The 19557-nt window shown below is 45.3% G+C and overlaps 1 protein-coding gene across 1 annotated transcript; it reads right to left on the reverse strand.

Annotated features, from left to right (window-relative positions):
- Nucleotides 1–1485: 1485 nt before the first annotated feature.
- MYMK (myomaker, myoblast fusion factor) lies at nucleotides 1486–14880 on the reverse strand. Its single transcript, XM_034752089.1, has 5 exons — nucleotides 14746–14880; nucleotides 11864–11978; nucleotides 7452–7600; nucleotides 5221–5337; nucleotides 1486–2136 (listed from the first exon to the last, which is right to left on the reverse strand). The coding sequence occupies exons 1-5, from the start codon at nucleotides 14878–14880 to the stop codon at nucleotides 1990–1992; spliced, it is 663 nt and encodes a 220-aa protein (XP_034607980.1). The 3' UTR covers nucleotides 1486–1989.
- Between the last annotated feature and the right edge of the window lie 4677 nt (nucleotides 14881–19557).

Raw genomic sequence — 19557 nt, forward strand, 5'->3', positions numbered from 1 at the left:
GGGGCAACCAGGGGACCCACCATGCTCATCTCTTTGGAAAACCACTTGTATAGGTGTCTGACTGAGTGATAAGCTGGGAAATCTAGCCCTGCATGTGACCCTTGCTGTAGGCACAGGACTATGGGATGTCTGTGTGTACCTGGAGGCCACAGCAGCATTGGTGGTACCCTGGCAGCACCAGTCTCTCAGTGGCGGCTGGGCCCGTTGTGCTTTTTTATTTATTTGTGTTTTTATTGGAAGCTTATTCATTTTTGGTTGTCGCCCTGCACGCAGGAGGCTGCTCTGATGAATGACCCCCAAGGAGTTCTGTTCCCAAGGCACCCAGGCTTAAGGCAGGCCTTCAATGGACATCACTGTATATCAATACTACTCTAATTGTCCATGACATATAGTCTTGGCTTTTCTCCCAGACAGTCTAAATTAATCATACACTTCGGCTAGAGTAAATAGTCTATTCGGTGGGATGTTATAGGGTTACAGCTCTTCCCCGCCCTTCCAGGAGCTTCTTTCTGTGCCTCTAATTTTCCATGTAGTTTACATACTAATGAGCTTCTGTGCAAGCGCACCTGGTGGATGTGTGAGCCAAACAGGTTCGCAAGCACAAAGTGCCCAGTGTTGCCGCTCACTCTGAGGCGGAGAGGATTTGGCAGAGGAGAGGATGTAGCCGGGGGCCAAATCCTTCAGCTTCTCATTCGCTCGGGCAAAACTGCCATTGACTTTGCCGAGCAGTTTGGCTGAGTGAAGAGTGAGTCTGAGTGAAGCCAGAGCATCAGGGGTTTGCTCAGTATTTGCAAGAGCTCCAGGCACCAGCTGAGAGAGTCGACGGGTGAACAAAGACCTGGAGGCTCTGTGCACCAGAGTTCCAAGCTATGCTACCCATGCCCCCCTCCCGGAACCCTGCCAGTGCCCCCCAGGACCTTCAGAACAGCAGGTCGGATTCAGATCCTCTCCCATCTAAGGTGCATGTAGCCTCAGATTTCAGCCGGCCTCCTCGGTCATTCAGGGCCATGGCCTTTGGGCCAATAGTCATGCTGCTCTTTATACCTGGGACAGTCTCTCTTTGTCCTCTCTCCTCCTTCACATTCCTCTTCAGTCAATTCCTCACAAACCTTCCCCTCACCCCTTCTGCACAGTTGTCTTCTCTTGTGTTTGTCAGGGATCCTGTCTCCTCTCTTTGTGTAAGGTGCCCTGTACATTTGTGGCTCTCTCTAAACATCTAATCATGACATTAAGGCTAGGGTAGTGGTGTGACCCTCAACTCTGGTATCTGCTTTGTACCCAAATCACAGTGTTAAAGGTTCAGTTGGGCCCGACTTACAAAATCAACATGTTAAACATATAATGTTAAGAGAAGCTGTAAATAAAATAGTAAATTTCTAGCAAAAATACAGGCTCTGTTATTACAGTGTTACAAAAAGCAAAAACCCACTCAGGCTTAGCAAACTCACACTTGCAAGTGTGCAAAGTGCAACATTAATGCTCATTTCCAAAGGCAAACAAAATGTGATGCCCCATAGGGATATGTGGCCCACCGAACTCTCTGGGGGACGCAAAGACCTGCTGGATTGACTCAGTAGCCAATGGACAGGATCACTTGCCAGCCAGGACTTCTCTAAGGTGGACAAAAGTTTCTCTTTGGGGAATATACACACAGTTACGGAGAAAGTTATCAGCTGGCTACATGGGCACATGGAAGCCTCTGGTATGATTGATGGCCAAGAGACAAGGCCTTTCAGGTTGAATAGGACCAGTTTTGTTCATCATCAAATTAAAAATTTGTAACAACCTGCATTTTGGTGTGGGGGGTGGCAGTGGAATTTTTTCTACCGTAGGAAAAAAAAGCTTCACAGCTGGCAGTTTGTTTCTGGTCACGATCCCGACCGGAATAAAGAGCGAGTGCTGCATAACTTTCATACGGTCCTTCAAGGTGGTGAACAGGTGCATGTTGAGATACAGACGCCCCAGTCTCCAGGCAGGGGGAGAATCTTATCACACGCAGCAGCAGAGAGTGGAGCAGTCCAGTTTGGCGGGGTTTCCTGCATTCCCTGCCTTCTTGTTCACCTTGGGCAGCAACAGGACAAAGGACATGGCCAGGGCACAATGGTAGAAGCTATGCACATAGGTGTAATCCCACTCCTGCAACCAAAGAGACCGTCAGTGAGAGTTTCCACGGCTGGAGGATTTGGGTCCTCCCTGGGTTCAAGATTTTCACATCTCTGAAATTTTAGTATATTTCATATACACCCAGGACAGATTTAATCCTATGGTTCTCTGCCCTGGGACCCCATTCAGCCTTTTTCCCTTCACTCAGTGCTTTGCTATTTGAAATTCAAGCTGTGCTGCTTAGTTGCAATTGGTCAAATAAATCACATGGTATTATTTCTGTTCCCTGACTGGATGGGCAATGCTCTTATAGGGCCTGATCCAAAACCCATTGAAGTCAGCAGCAGTCTTTCCATTGACTGCAGTGGACTTTGGATCAGACCCATCAGCAGATTTCTGGTGTGAATGCCTGCTGCAGGAACCAGATTTAAAATGAGTTCTCTGCCACTGTACTACATTTAGCTCTCTGCTGATGCTTGGGTGTGCATGCTGAAAGGTTGCACTCTGAAGGCCACTCATGCTAGTAAAGGCCAGTCACATGGATGCTCACAGAAAGGGAAAACAAAAGAGAGGTGGACTGTTTGTGGCACTTTTTGCTGAGCTCTGGCTGGCTGTTGCTGCTTGAGCCCCTGTGTGGGAAGCTCTGGAGATGTGCCATGTGCAGTGTCACAGAGATACCAGTATGGCTTGAGGCTCTGAGATTAAGGGACCATGGGATAGCATCTAGCAACTCACTATCAACGCCTTTTGAATCATCCTAACGGCCAGAAATTGCAGTACCTCTCACCTAAGATGGTACAGCAACCTTCAACTGCTTTGGTATGCATGAATTTAGACCCAGGATTGGCCAATCCCCACAGACATGGAATATGCCCTCATGAGGCTGGTCTCTGGTGTAATTTCACCCTTATAGTGTGAACATATTTGCTACTCGTGGTCTCCCACAAAGGAGCTGTGTCCAAATAGGCTCACAACTACCTGACCCAGTGTGGTTTCCCTCCGTAACAAGACCAAGTTTCCAAAAGAGATTGGCTTCTATTTTGGCCAGGATGAATGCAGAGGACTTCTGAAAATGGGACCTCTATTCAGGTCCCTCAATGGGAGCACCGAGCTCTTTGGAAAATCTCGCCCTTCGAGGAGCATCACTGAGAAATGCTCTGTGTACACGGCCTACCCGTCCTCTCTTACAGGCCATCTGGGCAATACTGGCCACGCCCACCATCCCAGGAATGAGATCCTGAGACCTCTGCCTCCCTTCAGTGTTGAAAAAGGGCTTCCTGCCTTAAATGGGCAACGGTGGAAAAGTAAAGTGGATTTAACACCTGCAGATTTGCACATTTCCCTGCTCTTGAATGAAGTGTTTCATTACCATGCTTAGGAGAAGCTCAAGCAGAAGGAAGGAGGAGATTGTGGATGGGGGGGGAGGGGGAATTTGTGCTAAGTGACACTTTTATGTTCTGCTAGAAATTGCAATTACTTAAAGCTTTGAAAAATAATCCTCTGGCATCCCTGTGAAGTCGTATCGATTTGCTCCCAATGCACAAAATGGCAGTAACGCAACAGCTGAACACATGATCAGCTAGAGGCTGTGTCAAGAGTGTTATCTTATTCCTCTCCCCTTTCCTTCATGGACATTGGTGACGTAGGGCCTTCTATACAGGAAAAGAGTATAGTCTACTGGTTACAACAGAAGATTTAGGGCCCAATCCAATGCCCATTGGAGTCAATCATCGTCCTTCCACTGAGTTCAGTGGACATTGGATCAGGCCCTTCATCAGAACTCCTGGGTTCTGTTCCTCACTCTGACACTGATTTGTGTTTTGACCTTTGGCTAAACCACACATGGCCAGATATTCAAGCGCCCCCCCCCTCCACCGGAGAAAATTGTGAGCTGTCCACAGACAACTGGAAAAAAAGGCAAAAAATCTTTATCAACTAAATTATTCGCTATCAATTCTTTGCCCAACTCTGGTTACAATTAATAGATAGAGGCCTGCGCAGATACAAAATTTGTATCCACATCTGATCTGCAATCTGCAAACATAGTCCATGGATAGCCGTGGCTATAAAGTGGATATCTCCAGATTTGCAGGGCTCTATTGATAGACCAGTTTTTCTCCTTTCAAAGCTGTTCAATGCACTGGGTTGAAGGCATTCCCGTGGGGAGCTGCATGAGAGGGTGGCATGCCCACAGTGAGAAGCCGTCAGTTTAAATAGTCTCGTTAGCATCTCTAGCAGAGCTTCCCCAGGCACGGTAGTGCAGTGAGTTAGGGCATGAAGGGTTGGATCCATGAAGGGATTTAGGCGTTGCAATACGCAGTGTCGTAGAGCCCACTTTTTAGATGCTTAGAAAACAACACTGCGATCCACAAAGTCTGAGTGAGGCACCTAGAAGCCAATAAAATGCATGGGGAAAATAGGGGCCTTAGAATGCAATCCACAAAAGCCAATGCGCCAGGTGGGGAGCTGCTTAAGCTAGCCAATGGGAGATACCGACAAGGAAGGGAATTGAACCTGGGTCTCTGACAGTCCAGGTGAGCATTCTAACTGCTGGGTAGTGGCCCCACCCCTTCCTCCTTCAGCAGGATTTCGTATGGGGCCCAATCCATTACATGGCCTCTGCGTATGTCTACTGGATCGGGCCCCACACATGATTTAGGCAGATGAATACCCGGCTTCCCCTGGTTCGTGAGTTGCTCTGGGGCTTAGGCAGGTGATAAGTCTCCAGACGCTTAGGGTGAGGCAGCCACACACACATTCAGAGGCAGTAACATGGGCACCGAGGGACCTTTCACCTGACACTTAGGTGCCGAGTGAGTTTGGGGGCATACAGGGTTTGGCGGGAGTCTTGGGGATCACAGGGAGCCAAAACAGGGATGTAGGCACCTAAACCACCACTCAGCATAGTGTCTGCTCAGGTGAGCCTCTGGCAGTGGTTTTTATATGTGAAAAAGACACCTGTCCGCTGGCACCTGGACTAAGACTAAGACCCACTGACTAGGCAATAATTTTAGATAAATTCTGGCCTGGGTTGGATTTGAGCCAGAGATCCTCTTACCCTGGGAATATCCTTCACACCCTGTCATTATCACCGTAATTTATTGTGCAAACAGGTACCTCAAAAAAGAATCTCAGCATGAGTGCTAACGCCCCAAAGCAGAAGCCTGGGCCTATCTGTTGCGTGTAGACGGTCTTGTCTGGGTAGAGGCCTCTCTTCTCTTTCATCTTCTGCAGCTGGAAGGGAACAGAAAGCATGTGAAGCCCTTTCACCCCACGTTCAGTGTCGTCGTTCAGCTTCTGAAAGATCCCATGCAAGTAAAAAGCAAACCAAGCAAAACTTCTGATCGTGACTGGCTGGTGGGTAACTCTCTTTGATCCTAAAGCTCTTAATGCCTGGGACCAGACCAGAGGTTCACTTGAGCAGAGACTATGCCGGATAGTGGACAAAAATGTCCTCTGATTAAAACACCAAGCCACGTAGTCATTTGTGATCGAAAACAGGATTTTAAAGCCAGCTCTTTGGAGCTGAGAGGTCCCCAGTGCCCTGGAGATTTCTGCCAGAGGCACTGACTATAATTTGGGCTTTAGAAAGTGAACAGGATAACTGAGAAGCAGACAGTTTAACCTTGGGCATCCCATCCTCGTATGCAACTGCCCACAGGAGTGCCATATATTATTCTAATGCCAGGATATTCTTCATCATTCTCTTTTCATGGGTCTTTCACTGCCGGGCAGGTGGGTCAACGAACTCCATATGTCCATGTCCCATCTTCATGGTGGCCAATCTATTGAATAGCTTCCCGCCATGAAGATTGAACATGGACATATGGAGTCTGCTGACACACCTGCCAGGCAGTGAAAGACCCATGGAAAGAGAATGATGAAGAATATCCGACATGGCACCTGTAAGAGAGACGTGTTTGGTTTGAAGTTTTCACAGGACCATGGGGAATGAGGCAGTCTGGGTGGAGGGCCAACTTTATCTCGAAGGTATGTTGGTTTTTCAGGGTTGGGGTGTGAGGCCTCTAAAATGTGCATGGAGAACAGTACGCTGGGGATGGGTGAGCCATGAGATTTCTCTGGGTTGGGCAGGAGGCTGGTCTTGTGTTTAAGGCAGTGGACTGGGATTCAGGAGATCTAGGTTCAATTCCCATCTCTGTCACAGACTCCCTGTATGACCTTGGGCCAGTTACTTAGTCCTCTCTGTGCTTCAATTCCCATCTGCAAAATGGGTCTGGCTGCTGCATGTCTAGCCGTAAGTCTTTGGGCCAGGGACTATGTGTTTGCATTGTACAGTACCTAGTACAATGTGACTGTGATCTTTGTTGTGGCTTCTAGGGGCTCTACAGTAATACAATAAATACTAATAAAGGCGTATTAGCTCTCTGCAGGGTTTTAGGTGAAGGTTAGTGACATTATTAACTTGGGACTTGGCTCACTGAATTTCCCATGATACTTGATGCTTACACAATCTAATGTTCTATCAACTTTACTCACACACACACACACACACACTCACACTCTCTCTCTCTCTAATAACTCTGCATCCGACGAAATGGGTATTCACCCACGAAAGCTCATACTCCAATATGTCTGTTAGTCTATAAGGTGCCACAGGACTCTTTGCTGCTTTTACAGATCCAGACTAACACGGCTCCCCCTCTGATATCTAATAATTCTGACACTCTCTCTAATAAATCTGACCTGTGGCAACCTATGTTTTGCGGCATGATATGCCCTTTGGAAGGCCACTGTTTTCTAGTTACCCCCAGAAGTTGGAAACCACGTGGTGTAGCCTTAAAACAGAATCAGGCCTGTGTTTGTTCAACCAGAATTATGGCTCTGCGGTACCACCTGTTTTTATGCAAATCTTCTATTGATTTCAGGGCAATTCACCAGACCACACGACCTCCTGGTTATTGTAAAAACTCCATGAATATATTCTTGATGACTAGAAACATAAGAACATGAGATCCGCTAGAGTGGCTCAGACCAATCAAATCTGGCAATTATCACAAAAGCTTTTTGCTACTTGCCCGCTTTCCGTTTTCATTGAACAAGAAAAGCTATTTATTCTTCTCCTAGAATAACTCCATTTCCCTTCTGAATCCAGCCCCAGTGTCATAATGCACAGCAGACTTTGGTTTAGAAAAGAAAATTATTCCCCCGGCAGTGTCTTCTCTGTAGCTTGAAAGCTTTACTGGGAAATTCCCAATCTGTTCTTTGATGGTAGCCTGAGAGGTGGGTACAAGCAGAACTCAGGGCTTACGTGGGCTGATGTGGTGGATAGAACTCGGCAGCTCTCTGTCCAGAAGTGACTTTTAGCCCATGTAAAGTGGCCAGCTTACCCATTTCACGGTTATCACAAGGACGGCCGTCCCGATTGGTCCCGAGTAGACGCCATATCCCCATCGGTCATGGTAAATCCTCACGGCTATAGTGAGCACGCCGAACATCACAAAGGTCGATCTTTTAGGCTCATCGAACTCTGCCAGAGCTGCAAGGCACAAACCAAAGTGAGGATCAGAGCATCTAATCTTCCATTGCTTTGATTTTCCTCCAGATACTTGGTGTTTCGACAGCACCTTCCATCCAAGGGTTCACTTTGGGCTAAACATGGGTGACGGAAGCCTTGAGAATTTGACCCTAACCCCACCACATCTCTATTAGGTTGGTATTATTATACAGTGCATGGGGAAAGTGAAGTATAGAGAGGCAAAGTGGCTTGCCCAAGGATGGGCAGGAAATCTCTGGTAGAGTTGGGAGTAGATCCCAGATCTCCTGACTCCCAGGCTCTCCGAGGGGAAAAAAAAGGTAATTTAATGTCTCATGAAAATGTTCCACCCAGCAGTTCATTTCCTTCCTTCCTTCTCAACCGAGGCCAGCTTTAGTCAGAGGTGAGAGAGTCACCTGCAGTGCCGCATCTAAGATAGCATCGAAGAGCACTGAGATCACCAGAGCTACTTGCCTCCAGGCAAGCAGGGGTTAAGGGGAGGTTAGCAGAACACCTGCAGGAGACACTGCGAAGCTTTTGCACAGAGAGTGAGATTCTAGCTGCAGACAGGGCTTTGGTGCACATTTTGGTGCAATGGGGACATACTGAGATTCCTAAATGTATCTTACACAGGGGACACCAACTGCTGTCCAAGAGGATGGTGATCAATTGTTCTCCACGTCCGTTGAAGGTAGGACGAGAAGTAATGGGCTTAATTTGCAGCAGGGGAGATTTAGGTTAGATAGTAGGAAAAACTGTCTAACTTCAAGGGTAGTTAAGCTCTGGAACAGGCTTCCAAAGGAGATGGTAGAATCGCTTCCATCAGAGGTTTTTAAGAACAACTGTAAAATGGAGCGATCTAAGACCTGCTAGTTCTAAAGCACCTGGCCCTCTCTGCACGCAGAACAAACAGGGCTAGGAATATTCATCCAGTCTGATGGCCCACTCAATGCTTTATAATATTTCACGTGGCGGCTTTCCCAGCTGACAAACTGCCCAGGATCGGATCAGTTAGCACTGTGTAGCTGGCTACCTCCTTCCCCCAAGTCATCAATTACAGACCGAGAGAAGCAGTAGGAAGCTGGCCTCTGACATTTTCTGCTTGTCTGTCAAAACAATTAAGGTTTGGAACGGCACAAGACTGCATTGTATTGTACTGGGCAGTGGCACAAAGGGGATATTTCCCATTGTCCCACATGGTGGCATGACATAATTGTGATTATTATTTGTATTACTGTGCTGCCTAGGGGGCTGAGTCATAAGCTAGGACCTTACTGTGCAAGGTGCTGTACAAACACAGACCCACTAACAATATTAGCCACGACGATAATTTCTTCCCAGTAAAGTGCTATGAGGAGATCCAACTGCAGAAATCTTGTTAATAGTTTAGGCAGAACTTGGGCCCATCTAGTTCTTTAGTACCCTAGCGTGAGACAGGCCTTGCTGTGTTATCTGTAGGGAATATAAACTGCACGATTATTTCAGACCAACGGCTGGGCAGACAAGCACTCACATGGCTTAGAGGTCTCGTGTGTGGGGCTTTCCAAGGCACCTTTGCAGAAAGAGACGAAGGGTAAAACTTTTCAAATGTCTCAGGGATTTAGGAACCTACGTTCCATTTTCATAAGTGACGCAGGCACTCAGGAGCCTGCGTCTCATTGAAAGTCAAAGGGATTTAGGCTCTTAAGGGACTCAGTTCCTTTTGAAAATGGAAATTAGGCTTCTAAATCAATTAGGGTGGCCAAATTTACTGACCCTCCGAGACACACACAATAATCTTCAGAAGTTCAAGAGCCACAAGACACGCACAACCAGCCCCAGGGGGTGGCACCTGCCGGGGCTTGGGGCTTCTGCCCCGATGGCCACCTGCGGGGCTAAAGCGATTAGACACCCCTCCATGCAGGGCAGAAGCCCCGAGCCCCCCCACGCCCAGTCTGGTAGGCAGAGAATGGGTGTGTGTGGAGGGGGAGCTCCGCAAGCTGTACTTTAATCACATGCGGCTCACGAGCCACAGTTTGGCCCTGCCCGACTTAGACGCTTTTGAAAGGTTAAGATTTCCAAAGACGATGGTGAATTTAGCCACACCGCTCCCATTAATTTCAGTGGGACTTGTGTCGCTAAATTCCCCTAGTTGACTTTGCAAGTGCCCACCAAACTCTACAGATTTCAGGGGGTGGTGGTTGATTTCACTTTCCCAGGAGATCCTGGGGAACGACGTAATATTCAGTTTTCCAGGCGGACACGCCAAGGCACTTGAGACAATTGAGCCAGTGGTTCAGCCGTGGTAGGATCTCTAGCTTCCTCCTTATTCTCTTCACTTTGAGCCCTCCGCCCTAACGACTTCGCACCATCTTCTACATGTGATCCTATAGGACTATTCTGGCCCTGTCCACCCTAAGATCTGAATCCTGCTAACTAGCTCTGGATGCAGCATAAGCTGCATAGACACCTGCTTGAAGTTTGGAACCTTGAAGTCGCCAATGCAAGTAAATTATTAGAGGCTTTTGTTTAGCACAGAATCAGGTAATAACTGATTAAAAGTTATGGCTCCCAGTGGGCTCCATGCGTTTCCAGCTTACCCAGCTGTGTTATGGCTGTCCTGGATTTGCATTCCAGGAAACATGCCCAAGGGTCTGGACGGACGCACATGTGTGTTCAATCTTTACAAGCAACACGGTGAAAAGCTATCCCGCGTTTCAGTCGCCACACCTTCTATGTCCTTGGATCACATTTTTACAGGGATAAATGTCCGCATTTTAATTTGTTTCCCTGCTGGTCAATAGTTTAAACCTCTTAGTTCTGATTTTTTTGTAAAATTCAATAATAAAGCAATCAAGTTCAACCTAGCTGCAACCAGCCAAGATATATAGATTAAATCTCACTTACCTTCAAATTGCTATAGTCTAGTGGAGAGTGGCCCTGGAATCTTATTTGCCTATTTTTTTAAAGTCATCCCTATGGAGAGTTCAAACATGATGAATAGACTAGGAACCAACTGAACCCTTCCCTTGATACTCCAACTGTTGTTGAGCTCAACCATATTTGTGATTAACTTTTCCCACACTCATTTTAACATACAGAAGGTTTATCATGTTCCTTGTTGTGGGGTGAAGTACTCCTGTCCCCCTCTTCTGTGTAAATGCTGCATAAGCTCTGGATTCCCTGGCCTTGAAAGGCCATGGAAAGCAGGGATTGGCCAAGTCAGCCTTCCATCAAAAGAGACCAGAGAGGTGGGGATAAAAATGGTCTCAAGGCACGTTGGGAATGTGACTGTGTAAACTCACTTGAGCATTGGGAAGGCTGGTAGAGTTGAGTGATTTGTCAGTCGTTCATGTGAATCAAGATAGAGAGTATATATTCTAGAGCTGGTTGGAATTTTTTGAATGAAACATGTTTTTGTTGAAAACTGACCTTTTTGCCAAAATCAGAAATTCTTGTTTTTTCAAAGAATGTGTGGACAGTATCGGAGAGGGAAAATTTTGTCTTTTGTTTTTCTGCATTTTTTGTTCTTTTTTTTTCTTTGCCCTTTCTTTTCCCTTTATGGAAAAAGGAAAAATAAAGCAGGGAAATGGGAAACATGAGGGGGAAAGGAAAAAATGAAAACGCTCAAAACCCACAGATTTTAAATAAAAAAGGGTAATGAGGTATTTTTTCCATTTCCCAACACACTCTGATATTTCCTCACAGCCAAAATCAGGCCCTGACAAACCAGGGGGATTTATTTGTTAGAAGAAATTAGTTTTGATTTGCTTATATATGTTTGCCAGAGTTTGAAGAAATGAGCCCTGGCATAAAAAGATGTGCTTAGGAGTTGATAATGGTGGTGGACATCCATCTGTGGGCTTCTTGGCTTCCAGGGCGAGGAGTGTGGTACAAATACCTAAACAGACCTGTCAAGAATCAGTGCTTGTCTCCAGATCCAGAGCTTTTCCAGCCACTCTTTAGGACAGGTACTGTCTATTTGTTTGGAGTTTGTACAGCACCTAGCACAATGGGACCCTGGCCTGTGATAATAGGCCTGAGGCCCTAGCACAATTCAAATCATAGGAATCCACAGCTTGGGTTGGGTTCCGTAAGGGAACATCTCAAAGTTGGGTCCGATCTTAGACAAGTGCTTGTCTAAGATCGGGGGTCAGAGGAGACAGCATCTCTCTCATGACTGAAGCACACTAACCAGTGTGACACAGACACCAATAAGTCCTGTACCTAAGACACCAACCCACAAATATTGCAACATGTTAAGAACTGATAAAGACTCTTGCTTACCCATCAGTGATACCCAAATGGACAAAGCCGTCCCGTAGATGCTGAAATACTCCAGGATATCATATCGCATGAAACACAGCACTGACAAACCAGGTCCATCACATGCATGGTAAATCTATTAAAAAGGATAATACAAAGGCACGTTACAAATGAAAACATGACCATGAAATTCATTAGTTTCCATTGTATCTTTGCTCCTTATCAAGCCATAAAGTCTTGATTCAAAGCCCGCTGAAGAAAAAGGAGACTCCCTTTGATTTCAATAGGTACTGGATCAACCTTAAGGGTAGGTCTGACACTGCAACTAGAGGTGTGGCTGCAGTATGTGTAGACATACCTGAACTAGCTAACTCGAATAACAATAGTAATGAAGCCGCAGCAGCGTAGGCTAGCTGCTCAGATACATAGCCAGGGTCCTGGGCAGGCTTGAACAGCCCAGATCAAATGTCTACACGCGTTGCAGTCACATCTGTGATTACAAAGTAGACATACAGTAAGTCAGCGGTCCAGTCAGGACCAGAACCCAGGAGTCCTGATTACAGCTGGGTGATTCATTCAATAATTGATTCAAGAAATGTTGCCTTTATTCCTGTTTGCGAGTTGCCTGTAGACAAGCATCCTTTTCGCTAATGAATTCATTGTGAAAAATCGTTTGCTGAAAGTCTTGGTCTGCAGCTGATCTGTGAACAGCTCATTGCCGGAATCTGTGATTGATGATCAAGGTGTTTCGAATGGAGACACAGATTACATGGTGAGCTTCCTTTCCCTAACTCTCGGGATCATGTTTCCGGTGTGAATGAATTCAAAATGGGTTTTCTGGGTGAAATTCTTCCACAGGCAGGGGTCAGCCCACAACTGAGCCTAAATGGGATTTACCCTTTGTGCTGTTTCGCCGTATAAGGGTGAGTTTCAACCTCTGCAGCATTCCCTTAAAATTCACTGGTTCAGTAGACGTTCCTGCCCGTAAACTCATTCACTACAATATTCGCAAACTGTTTTCATACACAATTGGCATGCGCACAGGCAAAGGAAATTCACTGGAAAAATCAAAGGCATATTTGTGGGAATTCTTTTGTCGTAAATATTGGCCTAGCTCTAGTTTCTTCCTCTGACAACTATACTCCACGAGGTCCCCTCTCCTGATTTGGTCTCTTACCCATTTGGCGACAAATAGACCTTAAACCATGCTTGCTGGCGTTTCTCTCTGGGGATCCCAATATCGTTTACGGTGAGAATTGCTGCAAGTTCTTCAGCCCGTTCTCTTTTCTATGGCAGCTTTTGCCATAGAGATAACTCCCCCCTCCCCCCCGGCTTGGTGCTGGGCTTTGAGAAGGCTGGAGATGGGGAGGAGAGAGCTGGAGAGAGCATTTCTGGCTGAAGTAGAAGCACTTGTCTAAGATGGACAGATGCTTTCACTGGTCTGAAGAATTTCCTGTGGGGGAGTCCGAGTGGGACTATACAATGCAGCAGCAGCTGCAACACTGCGTTGCTTGTCCTGACATACTCTGACAGCCTTGGCAGCTGTCTCCCTTTTCTTACATTTTAATATTTTGCATCTTCACATTATTCTCTATGGGCCCAATCCACCTCCTATTGAAGTCCTTGGCAAGTTTTCTATTGGCCTCAGTGGGAGTTGTAATAGGTCCTAAAATGGTGCCGAATGTGTTTACGTGGCATGGTATGGTTTTATTAGCCAGTCTGGTAGGTTTTTAGATGCTAGTAGGATTTTTTCCCCCTGTTAACAAGGCTGGCCTTTATAGTGAGGGATGAGCATGGCCCTGCGGATGGAGCATTGGATTGTGCATCTGGAGACGTGTGCTATTCCTAGCTCTGCCACCGATGTACTTTGATGATGCTGGGTATGTCACTTAACCTTCCTGTGCCTGCATTTCCCTACATCTGTAACATGGGCGTAACGATTCTTACTTGCCATTATAAAGTGCTTTGAAATCTGTGATTAAAAAGGCTAAATATTATATTAGTTCAGTTATTGGGCATGGTGGAAGAAATCCAGTTCTGTTCAGGTTCTTATACCATGCTCATCCCCATGGTCTCTTAAAGGTAACTATGTCGATGATGCGAATGCTATTCTGTATAGTGAAGCAGTGTGTGTATATAATAATAGAGTGAACAGTTGTGCAAAGTCCTACTCACCTGCATGACTAGAGCAAGTGAATTTATTATTTCCGTGTGCGCATGTGAACAAAATAGCTTTCCTACCCCCATTATTATCATGGGAAGGGAGGGCAAATAGGTTTTCAGTCTAGGCTGGTACAATTTCAAGACTGTTCTGCCAGACTGGAAGGTTAATAATCATCTTTCTTGATAACTCTGTGGCATCTCCCTCAATCTTTCCTCTGCTACTCCATAAATCCCCCATTTTCCAGCGTTAATTTACACCATAATTCAGCTACTGTAAAATCAATAATTCCACCGCATGCTTTTGTCTAAAATTACAAAACATCAGCTTACTTCAAATACAGCTTAAAACCAAAATACAGGATGGCCACTTACTAACTGTAACGGACAAACTGACAGACACTACCACACCCTAAATGTGCAATTACGATAAAGGATTCAAATATATTTCCCTATGATCACTGCTCTGTGTTACCATAAACTGAAGAATCTCATTCAGGATACTCAGGGCAATACACAGTGGGAAATGCATCCAATAGTGGATATTTTTCAGATACGCAATACGTTATGTTCCCTCCCAGTGTCTGGTGTTTTCATAAGATTCCCATTAGTATTTCATAAGATTCCTGTTTGTTTGTTTTTAAATCTTTCAGCCCACTTGTATGTTTGTTTCCCAATGGAGACTCTGCAGAAAAGGGGTAAAATAGGACATTGCCAATGAAACAAACAGAAGGAATTCTTACCGCAACAAAGAACATAGTGAAGAAATAAACCATAGCTTCCATGTGGAATCTTCGCTTGGCTGCAATGCTGATGGTCGGGAGGAAGACCAGGCTGCTGATCGTTGGGAGAAGAAGCTTGGCAACTAATGAACCCATTGGGGGATGGGTGAAAATCACAGGAAAACTCGGAGGAATATTATTATTCAGAGGAATAAAACCTTTAAAAAAATCAGTAACAAAGCTGGTTAGAGGGGACTCAGAAGGACAGCATGGAGCAGCTCTAAGTGGGACTACAGAGTGTTGTGGAAACAGCTGTGGCAAGTGTGCTTTAAAATTTAAATGCCCTGATGCTGGGTTCGTTCTAGGTGATGTCAGCAGATGACACGTGCCAGCAGCTGAAGGGGAAGATGGCACAGCAGCTGATGCCTTGCCCTTTAAATGGTCTTCACATTCTCTTTCTTTTTTTTTTTAACATTCCTGAAACGCATTGGAGCTCAATGGGGACAAATGCCCTGTACCACCAAGCAAAACACCCTTTGACACGTCTCACTTTTGCCCAGCATTTTTGTAAACAGGCTGTTATGGTGTCAAGAGAGCAGCAACATATATGGGTCAAGTTTTGTTCCCACTGACAGTAGCAGAGTGTACATATGTGTGAAAGGAGAACAGGCCTCATTTGGGCCAGTTAGTGACATGGATTACATGCTGGCACAAGAGGGCAAGGGGGCATAGGAATTCGGTTGTACCCACGCATGGGCCACGTGGACCTTGAATCCAGGAGCCCAGAACTAAGCAGACTGCAGGCTTGGTTTTCTCCACCACCTCCCAGTTTGGCCGGGAATGGATGGATTAGCTCCACCTCCTCAACTCATTGGCCAGGAAGCGGTGTCAGCCTATGTGTACTATATGTGCTGCTGGGATAGCCCAAGAGTAAATTACTCCCCGCTGCAGCTAAGAGGAAGCAAAGGAAGAATTCTGACTCAGAGGGGTGTCAGGGAGTCACAGCGCCCCCCCAGGGCTACTCTTAAAGTGGTGTTAGAACAGGTTGAAAATGTATTAAATAAACAAAAAATATTAACAAAGAGTCCTGTGGCACCTTATAGACTAACAGACGTATTATGCGTCTGACAAAGTGGGTATTCACCCATGAAAGCTTATGCTCCAATACGTCTGTTAGTCTATAAGGTGCCACAGGACTCTGTTGCTTTTTACAGATCCAGACTAACACGGCTCCCCCTCTGATACAAAAAATATTGTTCGTTGTCACTTTGTGGATTTTTTAGGTTTTCCATCATTTTTGTTATTGAAAACTGAAAAAGCATGATTTTTGGTTTTCAAATAAACAAACCAATTTTTTTTTTGACAAAAATGAAAAGTTTGGTGAGAAAATTTCCATTAGCTCAAAAAGCCATTTTTCCATTAAAAAAAAAAAGTTTTAAAGAAAAAATTGGAACCAGCTCTGGGAGGTGAGGTTTACATGCCACCCCTGCTCTATCCCGTTGCGTGTTAACATTCGGAGTAGTTTTCCATAGAAACCACTTACTTTAAAAGTATGGGTCACTTTACTCAATCTTAGTAGTACTTGCGTTCAGTTGAAATCGTTGGACTGCTCTTGGAGTCAGGTAGAACTTGACAGAAGAAAGAATGGCCAAACTTGGCCCTATGTGATGGCAACAGACCAGCTGTTTGTATTGGTTCTATCTGACCGTAAAATCTATGAACCTTAAATGTACGCGGTCTGTGGAAAAACAATACACAGGAGAGTTTTTGTTGCTGACCTTGTGTCCTTTTACTTATCTGAAGCTATTTAAGTTCCAGACTTAACAGTGGCCATAAGGGTGTGGACTTCCCTATGATCCACCACCTAGAAAAGAACATACCAGATGCAAAGTCTCCTTCATTATTTTCTGCAACAAGCAGAGACCTAGGATTGGCTGTAATCCTTCCATAATTTCTCAGGTAGGGTGTTAAGGCACACTAGTCATTCAATGGGAAAACCACACAGGATTCCAACAGGTAACAATCCGTTACATGTTCTTGTCTTGTCGTTTGTGTGTTCTGACCCAGTTCAAATTCATCCTGTTTCTTAATAATGCCCTAAAGCTTTGCACCGTGGATCATATAGCATCTTAACTGCTGTCGATCTGTCTTAAATAGTGAAGCAGTAGAACTTTTCTGAAGGTAAAGAACTTCACCAGATCCCCGTGTGTTGAATAAAGCTGTATGAAAGGAAACCAAAAGCCAAGCAAACATTGTGCTGCTAATCTACTCAGTGGCCTCTCTCGTTTATTATGGCTTTTTATTATAGCCCTGTGGCTCCCCTCCTAGCTTAATATCTTTTCCTTGGAACCTTGGAGAGATTCTCAGCATCTTTTCAGTCCAGCTGTGCTTGTGAAGCAGGGAATAGGAATGTAATGCTTGAGCAATAGTCCCTGTGGTTGTGGGCACAAGTAGAAGATTGTGGGTCACGCTATGAGCTACCGTCTGTTTCTTGTACCGATAGGACAGGCTCGTTATCTCCCTGGAAGAGATCTCGCTGAAAGGGATGCTTGGAATGAGAGCCTTCTCTCTAAAACAATTTAGCCATGGTGGAAGGGGGGAGCTTGTCAGTTTGGATTAATGCATTCACCTGCCCGCTTTGGAGGTCTATGTCCAAATCCTTTCTTAGGTTACAAGTGGAATGAGTTTGCTGGGTTTCATCCCAGTCCCCTCTTTGTTTGCATCACAGTAACCACCATCCAGCTTATCCTGACTGGCCATTTCTGTTCTGGAAAGGGGTTGGGGTGGCAAAGCAGCAGGCAATGCAGTCTGGGACTTACGTGCATTTGCAGGGCTGTGTGAGGCCGCAGACTGGCATGGTAAGGGGTGTTGTGCTCAGGTTTGAAGTGCTTTGGGGGCCCAGGGAATGCTTTGGCAGACCTGTTTTCGGGAAGCTCGTTCAAAGTCTGCCCACACAATGCATGTGAATCCCCTGCTTTTATAAGTAATAAACTCACCACAAACATTTTAAAACTTACTAAATCTTCTCCAGTGTTCTCCTACCAGCCAACAAGGCAAAGCTGTAGGGGCGCACAAGCCACATGGTATTTCTGTTCCCTGAGATGGATGAGCATAATCCTGATAATCCTCTATCTAACCTCTCCATCCGGCTTTCATCACCATAGTACCTGGGTTGGAACAGTGTGAACGTTCCCAGAAAATGAATTTCACCACAAGGATCTGGATGAATTTTTGCCACGAGTATTTGGGCGTGTGAGCTACAATCGTGTTCTCCACGAACATTTGTACTAGTGCCATCACACGAATGTTTGCGGGAAGCAAATTGTGCACCTGGCCAAAGTGAATTTGTTTAAAAATACGACTGAATATTTGTAGAATTATTCCCCCCCCCCCCAGTAGTCTCTGCCCAAGCTTTACTTGGAACCCATTGGAAAGGAAGCCCAGTTGGCTGATGGATGCTGTAGGTGCCAGCCCTGGAAAGTGTTCTACAGAGCAATAAAAAGTGCTATAGTTCTCAGAAGCAAGAAAACATTCCACAGGTTGTTGAATTTTTTTTTTCACAGCTGCAAACCCTGGGCCTGGTGTTTGGTTTGAAGCCAGCACTTTAGGCACCAAGGGGGAAAAAAACACATCAGTTTGCACATGTGTTCCAGCGATTAACAAAAAAAAAAAAAGGGGACACCAAAGAAAACAGCAGGGCTGGGAAGGGCAGGTGGCTGGGTAACATCAGTAGTTGTAGCCCTGGGACTGCTGCTTAAAAGACCTTTGTTCAAACTACAGCCAATATAAAACAATGTGTTGGACACACAGGCCTTTCCAATGTAGATGGGAAATGTTCCATATGACAGAGGCTAAATTTTTTCTCTTTCTTAAACAAGTAGGAAATCTCAATGGATAAGCAAGTTTTCAGCTCATATAGTCGGTACTCATGGAAAGCAAATTTTAGATTCATTTTCTGTGAGCATTTGTACCACTTTAACTCAGATACTAAGGTGATGAAAGCAAGATGGAGTGATACACCTTTAGATAACATGGGATAGGCATGAGAATAAAATAGGGCAGTGGTTTTCCACCTGTGGTCTGTGGACCCCTGGGGGCCTGCAGACTATGTCTAAGATTTCCAAAGGGGTCCACACCTCCATTTGAAATTTTTTAGGGGGGTCCACAAATGAAAAAAGGTTGAAAACCACTGGAATAGAGGATAATTCCTGTGCAGCAAAGGCCTCAAACTCAGTTTAGGACCAAAATATTTATTTAGATCAGCCATACTCAGAGGCTTGAGAGCAGTCAGTGGTTCTTTAATGTGTCTCTTGTGGTTCTTTGCAGCACATGATATTAAAACACGTTGTGATTTAATTATTAACCAGTTTACGTTATTAACCTAGCAGGATGCTTTTTTTATAGTTATAAATGGAGATCTCCCATCTCCTAGAACTGGAAGGGATCTTGAAAGGTTATTGAGTCCAGCCCCCTGCCTTCACTAGCAGGACCAAGTACTGATTTTGCCTCAGATCCCCAAGTGGCCCCCTCAAGGATTGAACTCACAACCCTGGGTTTAGCAGGCCAATGCTCAAACCACTGAGCTATCCCTCACCCCCCCCCCTTTTACTATGTTATTAAACAAGTGTAGTTGATAAAATAATAATACTTGGTCAGTCATTTTGCTGTGAGAATTATATAATATATAATGAATTCACACTGCTTCTGAACCACTGGAGGCTGAGTATCACTGACATAGATTGTAAGCTCATTATAGCAGGGACTATGTATATAGAATAGCATCCTGATTTTGGTTGGAGTCTCTAGGCACTACCATGCTGCAAATAATTTAAT

This window comes from Trachemys scripta, chromosome 17 (genome assembly GCF_013100865.1).
Source record: "Trachemys scripta elegans isolate TJP31775 chromosome 17, CAS_Tse_1.0, whole genome shotgun sequence".
Classification (NCBI taxonomy): Eukaryota; Metazoa; Chordata; order Testudines; family Emydidae; genus Trachemys; species Trachemys scripta.